At 43.7% G+C, this 15,330-nt stretch overlaps 1 protein-coding gene across 1 annotated transcript; it reads right to left on the reverse strand.

The window, feature by feature from the left end:
* Positions 1-6,143: 6,143 nt before the first annotated feature.
* On the reverse strand, positions 6,144-14,726 carry rassf9 (Ras association domain family member 9). The gene is made up of 2 exons (XM_029667413.2): positions 14,542-14,726; positions 6,144-8,102 (listed from the first exon to the last, which is right to left on the reverse strand). Exons 1-2 carry the CDS (start codon positions 14,586-14,588, stop codon positions 6,764-6,766), a joined length of 1,386 nt encoding a protein of 461 aa, XP_029523273.1. The 5' UTR covers positions 14,589-14,726; the 3' UTR covers positions 6,144-6,763.
* Between the last annotated feature and the right edge of the window lie 604 nt (positions 14,727-15,330).

The following is a 15,330-nucleotide window of genomic DNA, read 5'->3' on the forward strand; positions in this document are numbered from 1 at the left end:
GAGAGTTCATCAATGAGCTTGATGCCTTGATAAGCTCCTTTCCTGAGGACGGCTCACCTCTCACAGTTCTGGGCGACTTTAACCTCCCCACGCCTACCTTTGACTCATTCCTCTCTGCCTCCTTCTTTCCACTCCTCTCCTCTTTTGACCTCACCCTCTCACCTTCCCCCCTACTCACAAGGCAGGAAATACGCTCGACCTCATCTTTACTAGATGCTGTTCTTCCACTAACCTCGTTGCAACTCCCCCAAGTCTCCGACCACTACCTTGTATCCTTTTCCCTCTCGCTCTCATCCAACACTTCCCACACTGCCCCTACTCGGATGGTATCGCGCCGTCCCAACCTTCGCTCTCTCTCCCCCGCTACTCTCTCCTCTTCCATCCTATCATCTCTTCCCTCTGCTCAAACCTTCTCCAACCTATCTCCTGATTCTGCCTCCTCAACCCTCCTCTCCTCCCTTTCTGCATCCTTTGACTCTCTATGTCCCCTATCCTCCAGGCCGGCTCGGTCCTCCCCTCCCGCCTCCGTGGCTCGACGACTCATTGCGAGCTCACAGAACAGGGCTCCGGGCAGCCGAGCGGAAATGGAGGAAAACTTCGCCTCCTGCGGACCTGACATCCTTTCACTCCCTCCTCTCTACATTTTCCTCTTCTCTCTCTGCTGCTAAAGCCACTTTCTACCACTCTAAATTCCAAGCATCTGCCTCTAACCCTAGGAAGCTCTTTGCAACCTTCTCCTCCCTCCTGAATCCTCCTCCCCCTCCCCCCTCCTCCCTCTCTGCAGATGACTCCTCCTGCTCACACTGCCCTACCCTGTGCTCTGACCTCTTTCTCCCCTCTCTCCAGATGAAATCTTGCGTCTTGTGACGGCCGGCCGCCCTACAACCTGCCCGCTTGACCCTATCCCCTCCTCTCTTCTCCAGACCATTTCCGGAGACATTTACATTACATTTAAGTCATTTAGCAGACGCTCTTATCCAGAGCGACTTACAAATTGAATCTGAATAATAAAAACATAAACAACTAAAAAGGTAGAAACACAGTACAACGGTCTGTCTGTCTGTCTGTCTGTCTGTCTGTCTGTCTGTCTGTCTGTCTGTGTGTGTGTGTGTCTGTCTGTCTGTCTGTCTGTCTGTCTGTCTGTCTGTCTGTGTGTGTGTGTCTGTCTGTCTGTCTGTCTGTCTGTCTGTCTGTCTGGTTGTCTGTCTGTCTGTCTGTCTGTCTGTCTGTCTGTCTGTCTGTCTGTCTGTCTGTCTGTCTGTCTCTCTGTCTGTCTGTCTGTCTGTCTGTATGGTCTGTCTGTCTGTCTGTCTGTCTGTCTGTCTGTCTGTCTGTCTGTCTGTCTGTCTGTGTGTCTGTGTGTCTGTCTGTCTGTCTGTCTGTCTGTCTGTCTGTCTGTCTGTCTGTCTGTCTGTCTAGGAAAAGCTGTTCTCTGGATAGCTGACCCCCCAGTCCTCCCTCTCTGCAGATGACATGGTAACGACTGGCAAAGTCCATTTTGAAAAGATGAAGGATGTAGGCACGACATCCGGAAGAGCCTCGTTATTTTTTTGCTAAGTCAAACGACACCAGAGGGTTCTGCTCACACTGCCCTACCCTGTGCTCTGACCTCTTTCTCCCCTCTCTCTCCAGATGAAATCTTGCAGTTGGGTCGTCTTGTGACGGCTTTGCAGATGAGGAGACGCCCTACAACCTGCCCGCTTGACCCTATCCCCTCCTCTCTTCTCCAGACCATTTCCGGAGACCTCCTCCCTTACCTCACCTCGCTCATCAACTCATCCCTGACCGCTGGCTACGTCCCTTCCGTCTTCAAGAGAGCGAGAGTTGCACCCCTTCTGAAAAAACCTACACTCGATCCCTCCGATGTCAACAACTACAGACCAGCATCCCTTCTTTCTTTTCTCTCCAAAACTCTTGAACGTGCCGTCCTTGGCCAGCTCTCCCGCTATCTCTCTCAGAATGACCTTCTTGATCCAAATCAGTCAGGTTTCAAGACTAGTCATTCAACTGAGACTGCTCTTCTCTGTATCACGGAGGCGCTCCGCACTGCTAAAGCTAACTCTCTCTCCTCTGCTCTCATCCTTCTAGACCTATCGGCTGCCTTCGATACTGTGAACCATCAGATCCTCCTCTCCACCCTCTCCGAGTTGGGCATCTCCCGGCGCGGCCCACGCTTGGATTGCGTCCTACCTGACAGGTTGCTCCTACCAGGTGGCGTGGCGAGAATCCGTCTCCACACCACGTGCTCTCACCACTGGTGTCCCCCAGGGCTCTGTTCTAGGCCCTCTCCTATTCTCGCTATACACCAAGTCACTTGGCTCTGTCATAACCTCACATGGTCTCTCCTATCATTGCTATGCAGACGACACACAATTAATCTTCTCCTTTCCCCCTTCTGATGACCAGGTGGCGAATCGCATCTCTGCATGTCTGGCAGACATATCCGTGTGGATGACGGATCACCACCTCAAGCTGAACCTCGGCAAGACGGAGCTGCTCTTCCTCCCGGGAAGGACTGCCCGTTCCATGATCTCGCCATCACGGTTGACAACTCCATTGTGTCCTCCTCCCAGAGCGCTAAGAACCTTGGCGTGATCCTGGACAACACCCTGTCGTTCTCAACTAACATCAAGGCGGTGGCCCGTTCCTGTAGGTTCATGCTCTACAACATCCGCAGAGTACGACCCTGCCTCACACAGGAAGCGGCGCAGGTCCTAATCCAGGCACTTGTCATCTCCCGTCTGGATTACTGCAACTCGCTGTTGGCTGGGCTCCCTGCCTGTGCCATTAAACCCTACAACTCATCCAGAACGCCGCAGCCCGTCTGGTGTTCAACCTTCCCAAGTTCTCTCACGTCACCCCGCTCCTCCGCTCCCTCCACTGGCTTCCAGTTGAAGCTCGCATCCGCTACAAGACCATGGTGCTTGCCTACGGAGCTGTGAGGGGAACGGCACCTCAGTACCTCCAGGCTCTGATCAGGCCCTACACCCAAACAAGGGCACTGCGTTCATCCACCTCTGGCCTGCTCGCCTCCCTACCACTGAGGAAGTACAGTTCCCGCTCAGCCCAGTCAAAACTGTTCGCTGCTCTGGCCCCCCAATGGTGGAACAAACTCCCTCACGACGCCAGGACAGCGGAGTCAATCACCACCTTCCGGAGACACCTGAAACCCCACCTCTTTAAGGAATACCTAGGATAGGATAAAGTAATCCCTCTCACCCCCCCTCCCCCTGAAAAGATTTAGATGCACTACTGTTCCACTGGAGGTCATAAGGTGAATGCACCAATTTGTAAGTCGCTCTGGATAAGAGCGTCTGCTAAATGACTTAAATGTAAATGTAAATGTAACTCTATTTCTTGAACTGCATTGTTGGTTAAGGGCTTGTAAGTAAGCATTTCACGGTAAGGTCAACACCTGTTATATTCGGAGCATGTGACACATACAACAACAGAACGTGTGTGTGCTCATGATCACATCAAACTTAGTTGATTAAGGGTGTAGTGTACACAATTCTAGTCTGACAGCCTGTCAAGTCATTGGTATTGTGCCATTTTGTCACTTTCACACACTTAAAATGTGTCCATATCTTTGGCGTCTGATTAGTGTGTTTGTACCCTAAGGGTGATTTTACAATCCCTTGCATACCATCTTACAAATGTCATATGCCATACAAGGGCCAGTTGTGTTACTACGCTAATGGCTTCAGTTTCTCACATGATCTCACATTCAGTTTCTCACATGATCTCACATTCAGTTTCTCACATGATCTCACATTCAGTTTCGCACATGATCTCACATTCAGTTTCGCACATGATTTCACATTCAGTTTCTCACATGATCTCACATTCAGTTTCTCACATGATCTCACATTCAGTTTCTCACATGATCTCACATTCAGTTTCCTCACATGATCTCACATTCAGTTTCTCACATGATCTCACATTCAGTTTCTCACGTGATCTCACATTCAGTTTCTCACATGAGCTCTCATTCAGTTTCTCACATTATCTCACATTCAGTATCTCACATGATCTCACATTCAGTATCTCACATGATCTCACATTCAGTTTCTCACATTATCTCACATTCACAAAACAAAACCTTAATACTGCTGTTTATCCAGACATCAACCCCATTGCAGACAGCAATGGATCAACATAATCCTTTTTTACCACGAAATGAAATATTTTAAAATCACAGAACTCTGAGAGGCATAAAGCAGTTCAATTAACAAGCAATTATCAACTTCAAAATGAGAAGAAAATTGGATTGCTGACAAATCATTTGGGGTTTTGGTTTGGGTTTTTTCAAAAGCCTCAGCTTTTATGCCGCTGCCTAATGCTGGAATCAAATAATTAATATGAAACTTTCTATGATCTTGTTATTTCTGTTTTTGTCAATGACAGAGTTGAGTTCATTGTTTGATCCCTGTGATCAGAACATTCAAGGACCACTGAAAATAGTTAAGTTCTTTTAAAACAACTTAGCACTGACAGCATGAGAAAATTAACACATTTTAATCAATTAATGTGTCATGTGTCATGTCGCATTATGTATTCAATATAATTTGAGCAATTATCTCAATATTATATTCCTTCTTTTGAGATACAAATATTTCATAGACATTTGATAGTTTCTAGTTAGATACGTCCATTGTTTGCTAATAATGCTTGGTATAAAAAGAGTGCAAGAGGTCTTTACTAGTTATTACTAGTCATAATACATTGATAATTAAATGAAACCATTCTCAGTGGTGTTAAATGGACTGGGGTGCAGTAGAAGGTGATAATTGTAAGTTAGGTTGTGTGGTGTTTCACTCTCTGTGAATAGAGAATATGTGCTAGGCTTTATCAAAAACATTAGTGTTTTACAGTGCAGATATAGTCGTTCTTAAAACTTTTCAAGCAATAAAATCAGTATTTGGAAATTAATAAAGAGCAATCGAGTCATTACAGACACCTCTCTCACGAACAGGGCACCAGAAGCTTTCAAGACTGCACATACAGGCATGGCATTCTAAACCACAGCTATGTTAAGGACCTGTACTCTAATGTTGAACATACTGTACATCTCAGTATGTTTAGTTTGTAACTCAGCCATTACTGTCTTTAGCATCGTTCCCAACCCAAGACCATCCTAATCCACAAATAACTGTTTGTCCAAACTGGCCTGTAGTAATTGCTAACGCTGACGTTGCCACAACAGGAAGAAAAAAATCCAGCAGTACTGTAATTGTCATTTTGCGAGGCTTTTATCTCCTGCTGATCTGATGTAGACAGGTAAACTCATTGGACCCAGTCTAACTCCTGACTCTTTGCTTCTCCCCTCTGGAATATCAGCCAGTAATGTGCAGCGAAAAATACACTTTGAGAACTTTTTCATTATTTTAAGAACAAGCTATGATGTGCCCTGTTGGCTTCTTTTCATCATTGGCCCTTGTGCTTGCCAAAGGCATCTGAAATATCCAAAATAAGCCAAATATGTACTAATGTACTATCTGCCAACATCCGACAGGGTACTATAAGTGGAAAATCATGTAAATGTTGTGTTTGCTGTGAACTATCCCTTTAATGGTTAATACAGAGGGTCGTGGAAAGTAATCAGCACAAAGCTTGTTACCAAATCACAGAAATGGGGTGCACCTACATTACATTAAGTAGTCGTTCATAAGAACACTAGATACAGTAGCTAACAATGTGACCTCATATTATGTTGTGCAATATCATAACCAACATTTTTAAGATGTGGGATCTCTATAGACATCAGAAAATACATTCAGAGGTATCTGATTTTCATCCAATTTGGGATAAACTGCCTGCTTAAAGCACTCCACCCCTTGTTCATTCAATGAGTCGGGCAAGGCACCAGTGACATGGCCTTCCACATTGTAATGTTCAGTCTCTTTCATGATTGCCAGAGCTACTTAGAGGCTTAGAGAGGGGGGAGAAGCAGGCAATTAGTGTGTGAAATAGATATCCCCTGCTTTTCCACCACCAGCCCTGGTTTGCCCAGAATACACTATGTTACCTATGTCAGCAATACCTTGACAAGAAAAGACTGCTCGCTTTAGTTCGTGCTCACCTAGCGAGCATCTCCAGTGGAATCGATGGAATCCCTAATGGAGTTTTAGAGAAATGTTAAGAATTGTTAAGAAACATGCCTTTATTGTTGCAGTAGAGAATGTACATTTATATATATATATATATTTTTTAGCTTAAAAGGCTTTCATTTGACATGAATGATAGTGACTACTTGCACACATATTGAGAAATGTAGAGTTTGGCTTCATATGTTTTTGGAATGTATATAAACATACAGTAACAAATAGTATAATGCTCCAAAACAAGAACACAAATAAATATAGTTTTCCCTTACATCTCATTGTTCTTTTGTCATTTTGATGAATCTCTGTGACATTATATCTTATAGCTTATGAAGAAAATATGAATAGATAATGGTTTACATTTTATAACAAAGGCAGATCGGTAAAATTCTACATCTACAAAGGTCTGCTGAATGTTTTAATATAAAACAATCATTTTATGTTTTGTGTTTTGGTCAATCTATTAATACTTAATGAAGTGTCATGCAATGGGCACATCAAAAGTAGGAATAGTAAGAAAATACTATTATCATTTGAAGTAGAAAATGTGTCAGTGTAACTCAATGATTAATACAGTATCAAATTAGTCCGCCAGGCAAATAGTGCATATAGCGGGATTGTGTATTGCCTTCTGAGGGGAATCCAGAGAGGCAGACATCTCAGACATCAGTGTCCAGCGGTGGCAGGATCATGTCCAGACAAGGAGACAGTGAGTCCTGACTGTGTGTGGAGCTGATCCCTGTGTCTGAGTCTGTGTCTGTAACATCTGTAGGGGACAGGCTGTGTTTCAGTCTCACTGCCTGTGGAACAATGCATGGGGCCGGGCATTTCATAGTCCCGAGCCTGGGCGTTTCCTGCACGCTGTCCCCCACCTGCAGTGTGCTCAGCTGGGAAGCCAGCTGCCAGCAATCCTGGTCCTTGGAAAACAGTGTGGATTCATAGCCCTTCAGCTCCTTCTCCAGCTGGGCCGTTTGGATGTGAAGGGACACGCCGGTGCGCAGACTAAGCCTCAGTTCGGCCTGCAGTCTCTCCAGTTCTGCCGCTTCCCAGGACAGGTCTGGGTCAGAAGTTACCCCTGCCGCTGCCCCCTGTAACTGAGTATCCTTGTCGGGGACCTCCGGCAACGTTAACATGGTCCTCGTCAGCTCTACGTCGATGTCCTGGGACAGTTGGGCTATAAGCTCCTCGTGCCTGAGCAGCTGCATCTCCAACTGGGCCACACCGTCACTAGTATACACGCACTCCTGCAGCAGCTCCTCCTCTGAAACCCCTGGCTGGCTGTCCAGGTTCTGGTTGTGGCTGTGGGGGAAGGAGATCGGGGAGAGTGAGGAGAATCCCTCATGGAGAAGCTCTGTATCCTGTTGTCCTCCCTGCAGCTCCATCTCGAAGCGTTCCATCTCACAGTCCAGCTCCCTCATCCTCTGGATCTGATGCCGGATGGTGTGGTCCTGTTGGATAAGCAGCTGAACCATCCTGTCTATCTCCTCGCTGCCCGGAGAAGATCCCACTACCCTCTTCTCCTTATGGATCTTCTCCAGCTTCCTGAAGGCCTTCTTCACCATCCGTTTCTGCCTCTCCACTGGCAGTGACTGGGAGTACTGGGCCGGGCCTTGCTCCCATCTCTTAGCCCCCTTAGCCCCCTTTAATTTGGCCCCCTTCTTGCAGCCTGCTTGGGGTACAAAATCGCTGGCCTTGACCAGGCTGAACTGGATGAACGGTCGCTGGTCTCCCCAGGCGTTCCATAGCCTGAGGATGCGGGTTAATGGGGGCAGAGCCCTCTCAAAGCCTTTCCAGCGCTCTAGCAGGCAGAAGTCTTTAGGGTCGCCATGCAGAATTTTCTTGTTCTCAGGGATGGTCTTGTGGTCGTCCAGCAAGGCCTGCACTATGTCAGCACACGTTGTGTGTTTGGTGACACCGCACACCACCTTCTCCTCATCACACACAGACACCTGGATCTCCTTTCCTAGCACAGTTTCCTTGTCATCTTTGTCCTTCGCTCTAGGAAAAAGACAAATACAAAACATAAGAATTTTGGTGTTTGAATAGTCAACAGGTTCTGATATGTTAAGACTTGGTTATACTGTATGTGTTAGACATCAATGGGTATAATTTAAATAACCGTTGAACAGCATGAAATGTCCCAGAATGTAATGATGTGCAATTATGGATAAACCTAGTTTTGACGTGTCATTTCATTAGCCTAATAGCTTTGGGAAAAAGCACATCCTATGGTTGGTTGGTGGTCATCAAGGCAGTCGATGAGCAGAAAATGTAGTCACTCAATTTGCTCAGCACTCCGATTCTGATTCTATTAAATAGTTACTCATCCTCTTACTCATCAGACATGATCACTTTATGATTCCGTTCTGAGCTATTTCACTCCGAAGCCCTCATTATCTTTTTGCCTGGACCATAAAAACCTGAGAAAAAAATCGCCTCCAAAATCGGCTTTTGATTATGTCCCTTATCTAACTCAATGTTTCATTCCTTTGTCTCCTTTCCATGATGGGAAAACCCCATAGCCATGGGCAGTTCAGATCAAAAGAGGCAGTGCAGTGCAGATACCAACCCAATTAATTACATTAAGCAATAATCAAACGTAATGTCCAGATAGCATTTTGTGACATGGCAATTTTGTTGCAGTACAAGGCACTGAACTTTGTAATGTTTTAATACATGGTAATGTTAACATCGGATGTCTTCAGTAGCTCAACAGTAGTTGACTGACTAATATTTTTCAGGCTAATGTCCCTAGAATCTAATTTAACATCTCATATAAGAACATCTAAATAAGTCCTGTAACTGCATCCTATGTCCAAAGGCCAAATACTGCAACATTCCAGAACCAAAGTATCCATATCATTCTTATTGTATGTTCTTTCATTATTTAACTCCATCAGATCATAGATCATAACCACACATGGTTTTGGTTAGGTGTCTGATATGGTGGGTCTGGTCCTAGTCTTGGTATCTGGTACTGACTCCATTGTCTGACTGTTGGATAAAAGGGTATCTTAGTCTATATCTGTTCTGTTTGTCTGTGGAGAGTTAACCTTCTCTGACCCCAAGATCCAGGTTGGGCTAACATCAACGTCTTCAGGCATCCTGGAGGCAATGTCAATCATCTCTCTACCAGGCACGAACAAAGCTTCAGAGTGGCCCCTGGATGACATAGTAGTGACACAGTAGTTACCTGTTCAGAACGACAGAAGCTCACACGTATCTGACGCACAATAAACGACCTCATTCAAAAGAGTTCAATGGAAAAACCAATCCCCGCTAGCTTAGCTCCTCGTGAAGTGTTGGGTTTAGCTGATATAGAGTGCGATATCACCACGTAGTGTTACGGTTTCCAACGGGCATAAAAACACACAGGTGGAGCATTGTGTCAACTCTGAGCTGAACGAGGCCTGAGGAATGCGATATGTATGCAACAATGCAATAGGCTAGTTAATGGTTATGGAGACCCTTGGAGATGAAAAGGGAATGCAAATACCTGAGCTATGCAGAGAGAGGGAAAACAATCTCCTCGACACGCCTCCAGCATTCACAGACAATCACCATGACGACTTTGACCTAACCATTCCTCCACCTCTTCCCTTGGAAACCCAAGGAGCACTCAGTAACTTGAGAAATTGGAGACTCTCTTCTGTCTCTCGAGATGTAAAGACTGCCTTCTCCTTTCTCAGTGAGGAGAACAGTAGAGTATGGTAGATATAGTACTGTACACTCCCATGGGGCCTTTTCCCCCAAAATTAACTGAAAAATACATTTTTTTAAACACAGAAAAGTTGCATAGACACATGTGAAAACAAGCATGCATTCACGCACACACACATACAATTAGTGTTATGGTGGGCCAGCTGACCTAAACCCTCAGCTGTGCAGGAAGTCACAGGAAGGCAGAACATTAGAGGAAGGGAAGCACCTGTGTTTGTCCTGCAGGGCCACAATCAGTGGAAAAACGGCAACATCCTGCTACTTCCTGACAGAATGCTAGTCTATGGACAGGGAGGAGGAAAACATGAATTCCATAACTAGAGCCTGGTAAATATGGAACATGAGGTGCACACCTAATGTAACGCGAGCAAGGAATATGGGTATATTGTGTGAGTATGTCTCTATGGATGTCATATTAACAGTGAGCTGTGCTGGGAATAGTTCCCATCCGATACTGATACATATTCACATCATGGTTAGTGGAATAGTTCACTGGCCCTTTTCTTACGTTTGAGACAGCACCCGAAGCAGAGACCTGTGTCAAAACGTGTTCTCTCTCAGTGAGGAGAAGAGGAGGGTACAACTTGCTCTCTCTCACTCTGAGGACAACCATGTTTACACTTAACCGGTGATAAGATAACAGTGAAGTCGGTGCCAAAACAGTAGACATACACACTGTGTAACACTGGGAACTGTTTGTCTCCTCTCCTCTCGAGCCAACTCCCTGCCTGGACAAATACAAAGTCTGCATGGGCCAATGGGCTGATTTAATCAAAGCCAATACATTCATGAGGGCTGTGAACTGGTGTGTCACTTCATATGCATAGCTGGGGAATATGTTATGGTTTGGGCAGGAACGTATGTGGGCGCCCTTATAGGTCTACATTGATAAACTTATATACAGTGCTTTATGACAGAAATGTACATGAATGTGCTGATGAACTTGAGCCAATCGTTAAAAAAATATATATATACAAACTACACACTATCAAAGTCTACATACATGTAGGTTTTATATCCTACTTTATGTCATTGCTAATGTCAAATCTGTGTCATTCAATAATTCCTCATTTAATAGGGAGCTAAATGCTGAGTAATCTACAGAAACCTGAGCAAGCACACTTGACCCCCGAGTAGACGTTGGAAGTACATAAAGGCCTGATGTGGAGGAAAAACTCTATTCTATGAAACTACCAGGTGATATGCAGTGTGTATGTTTCTGTGATCTACGTTGGAACACCACAGCATTCATAGTTCACATTGCTAGAGCACTTCTTGTTCCCTAAGACATATCATAACAGTCATTTCATACAGTAAAGACGATCTCATCAATTTAGAAAACCACCCATGGCAAATTTACACTGAAGAACCAAATGCATTTTCTTTAATGTTTGAACAAGTCCCAACAAGTGAGACCAAATTATTAGCGCTACTCTATGTCACAACGTGTTGACTGAGTGACACTATCAACTAGACAAACAGGGAAACATGGATCTATTGATATTCTGTGACAGTTGCCCATCTGTGATACAATGAACGTAAACATTTGTTGAGCTGTTGTTATCAAGACTAGTTTGAGTGGGAAGTGACTACACTAGATTACAATATATCGGTGGAGACTGTTGGAAGGAGCTATATTGGAGGAAGGGCTAATATTAATCGCTGGAATGGAATAAACGGAACGGTTATGTTGCTTTACATCCATATTCAAAGAACATAGAAAAAGTAACAGAGCCTGAAGTGCAAGACAGGAACAGTTCTTGAAAGAGTTGTAATAGAGTGAACGCACCAGACCGTTTCACATCTAAATCCTTCTAAAGATACTAGGAACCATCATCATCTTTCATATGTAATCCAAGCCCATCCATTCAATGAAATAAGGCCCGAAGAAAATGGGAGCGAATACCATACTGTACAGTAAGTGGGGTTAATCCTGTCTGTGTAAAGACATGTCCCACAAGCAGTTTCCCGAACACAAATAACTACGTGGAGGGTACTATCATGTGACGAAACAGGAGGAGACTAGGTCCTCTGTGTTCCAAATGCCACCCTAGGGCATGCCTCACAAATGGCAGCCTACCCTATTGGCCCTGGTCAAAAGTAGTGCACTAAATAGGGAATAGGTTGCCATTTGGGATGCGGCCTGGAGAGGCACACAGTTTTCGGCTCTTATCTTAAGAGGATGAGGGATTTGGAAGGAAATAACATCACTTCTCTATCTGGGTTCGTTGATCTCTAGGATGACTCCCAGTCAGATAGGCATCTGGGAGAAAAGACAAAATAATCTACGCCCTTACCCTATTCTCGTCTCTCCCGGGCCGGTGCAGCACTGGAGAAGAGTCCTTACTGTATTATATGGTTGTGAAGTGAATTGGCATCCACTTTTAAATGAAAGTATGTTGTTTTCTGATCATTTCAATGGGTCAAATCTGAATTGTCTGACTCTCAGGGTAAATTGTCTTGATCCAGCTGAACATAACCATGATTCCTGTCTATCTACATCAGGGGTGTCAAACTCATTCCATGGAGAGCCAATTGTCTGCTGGTTTTTGGTTTCTTCTTTAGATTTGTGACCAATTAAGACCTAGACAACCAGGTTAGGGGAGTTCCTTACCAATCAGTGACCTTAATTCATCAATACATTTTCAAGGCAGGAGCAAAAACCTGCAGACATTCGTTCCTCCGTGGAATGAGTTTGACACGTGATCTACATATTCTAACATGCTTCAATGGGTCAAATTTTAATTGCCTTGACCTCCAGGGTAAATTAATTTGATCCAGCTGAATATAACCAAGCTTCGTGTCTATCTACACATTCTGACATCGAATAGAACTACAGTATATCATGCTGAATATTTTTTTCCCCTTTAGGATATATCTAAGCCAATCTTTAGGAATGAATCCAACTTGGTGTATCTCCTTGCTACACAACTTAAATTGACATATCTAGAGATCTGAAAATGTGAGATAATTATAGTTGGCCAAGCTGCTGGGTAATTACTACACAACATGAAAAAAATTACATATCTACTGAGGCAACTTGAGCTGAGACTGTTTGAAGTCATCAAAGACAGTCGGACTAGACAGATAAATACTTCACTTGTCGTCAGCTGTGTGTGCAATGAAAATAGGTTAGTGTCAGACTGGTGCCACTGCCACAATCAGGGTTAGCGATGAATGCCTGAAGAAATGTGTAAAACATACTCTCAAACTTAAGAGTGTCAGCAAAGTTCATTCAGCCAAACAAAAGCAATTGATTTATTTTTCTCTATAAAAATGTTTTAAGATATTGGAGTAGATTGGAGCTGTTCCAACAACAAGCATGTTTCCTGCATCCTAGATGTGGACTAGCCTAAAGCATGACCACATGCAACATGTCCATTAAGCAGGGAGGCATTAGATGGTGGTTTTACATTAACCACATCATTTAGGTATCTTAACAAAGAAACTATTATTTATTTGACACATCATCGCTCGCGGCTAAACAACAAATACATTTTTTAATACCTTTCAATGTACAGTGGTCTAGCCTATCTGGGACCATGAAACGTCAAAAAGGGAACCGAGCCACTTAAGGAAATTGCTCAAGCAAATTATACAAGTGTCGATGACAGGATACCTCTAAACTTGAACTAGGAATGCTTTCTCCCACTAAACAGTCTCTCAGGTAGAAACGCTTTATGGAAAAATATCTTAGGTTTAATTACAGATTAGTCTGCATCTTAAGAGCGGGTCAACTCTTATTAGATTCCATATGATACGTCTTTCTGTCTGGCTTAACTCCACACCAAAGTCTACATGGATATTTTGCGCGAATTGTTTTGAAATGATCATATAATTTTTATGCAATTCCATGTCAGACTAAACATGTGTTGACATTTTGTGAACATTTTCTCCAGTGTTATATGAACCCTAGTAATAGCTGATGTGACATGGCCTTGAGTGTCAAAACAAACCTAGGCAAGGGTTTACAATGTGGTGGCGTAGGTATTATTCATGCCCTGACATGTATGTGTTCTTATGTTATTACCATGTTATGACCACTTAAAAGTCACTACTGTCATGATTAGTCTGACTGACTGACAGGAGTCTGCTCACAGTCATCTGTTCATCTGCAGTGTCTAGAGTTGGTCTGACTTAGACATATTGACAGCCACACTTTCCCATCACCACACATGCAATGCACACACACACACACACACACACACACACACACACACACACACACACACACACACACACACACACAGTCTACTTACAACATTAAAATTGCCATTTCACCTGCTTACAGAACAAAAAACTCCCACAATTTCAACAACAAATTTGTAAGTCGCTCTGGATAAGAGCGTCTGCTAAATGACTTAAATGTAAATGTAAATGTAACAAAAAATGGCACCATTTACCTTCACTGAGCAGGAGAACATTCTAAATGCAAAAGAGTTACGTATATCATAGTCTGGAGGAGATGCAAAAATAGCCTATGCTGTTTTCTCTCACATCAATAGACTCGGAAATGAGAGGTGAATTGTTGAACAGCCACATTGGTGTTATTTTTGGTCAGATGGATAAAACAATTATGCACGTAAAATAAGTTATATTTAGTACCCGGCAGGGGAGCATAAATTCCCTCCTCCACATGTTAAATGTGCCTCATATATAGTATTCTACAGTTCTGAATGCAACAGGTGAGAACTAAAAAATACATCTTTAAAATTACCTGTTTTTCAAACGCGCTTTCAGAAAGTTCTTCCCGAATGGAGCCATAGCAAGCCGCTCAACTGAAACACAATTATCCAAAATGCTGCCAAAATGGGTTACAGCCACTGCATTGCAGGACGTCCGTGACTTTTTCACAAACTGGTGTAGGGTTGTCACTCACCAAAAAGTTCAACACTGTCCCAAAGCGAAACGCTTGTCATAGCGCACTTCAGTGAGAGGCCGCCCCATCGTAAAACTGAGGGTGGCGTTTATCCAAAAATGGAGGCGTAAATCTCAGCCGCAATTATTTTGCGCGTTCAAAACTGTTCTTTATAATGACCGACACATCAAAGCATACATTTGCCGTTTTAAAAGAGGACAGAACAAAAGCCAATATCTTTTTTTTTGTGTGGGGGGGGGGGGGCAACTTTCTTTGATATACAGTGGGAATATCGATATTCACATTTCTGTTAGGGAGAGCAAATCATTCATGCGTTCATGTTTTTCATGTAAGGACTACTTCATCTCTGCGTTCACTTGAGAATAGTCGTGTTAGTTAATGGTTTCCCACAATCCAGTAATTTATTAATTTATTACAGCCCACTAGGCAGCATTTAAATGCGCAATGAAGAGCAAGTAGACATAATTTGCTTGAGACTGACGTCTAGCGGGAGTGCATTTTCATCACGATAGCATGACCTATGTATGGTACAATTAGACTATACATCATCGCTGTTTGGGTTTACCAGTAGCCTAGGGTTTTTGATAGAGGTTGTTCATATATTATTACACAAAATGGTTATTACAC

The sequence above is a fragment of the Oncorhynchus nerka genome, linkage group LG9a, assembly GCF_034236695.1.
Source record: "Oncorhynchus nerka isolate Pitt River linkage group LG9a, Oner_Uvic_2.0, whole genome shotgun sequence".
In the NCBI taxonomy this organism is placed as follows: Eukaryota; Metazoa; Chordata; class Actinopteri; order Salmoniformes; family Salmonidae; genus Oncorhynchus; species Oncorhynchus nerka.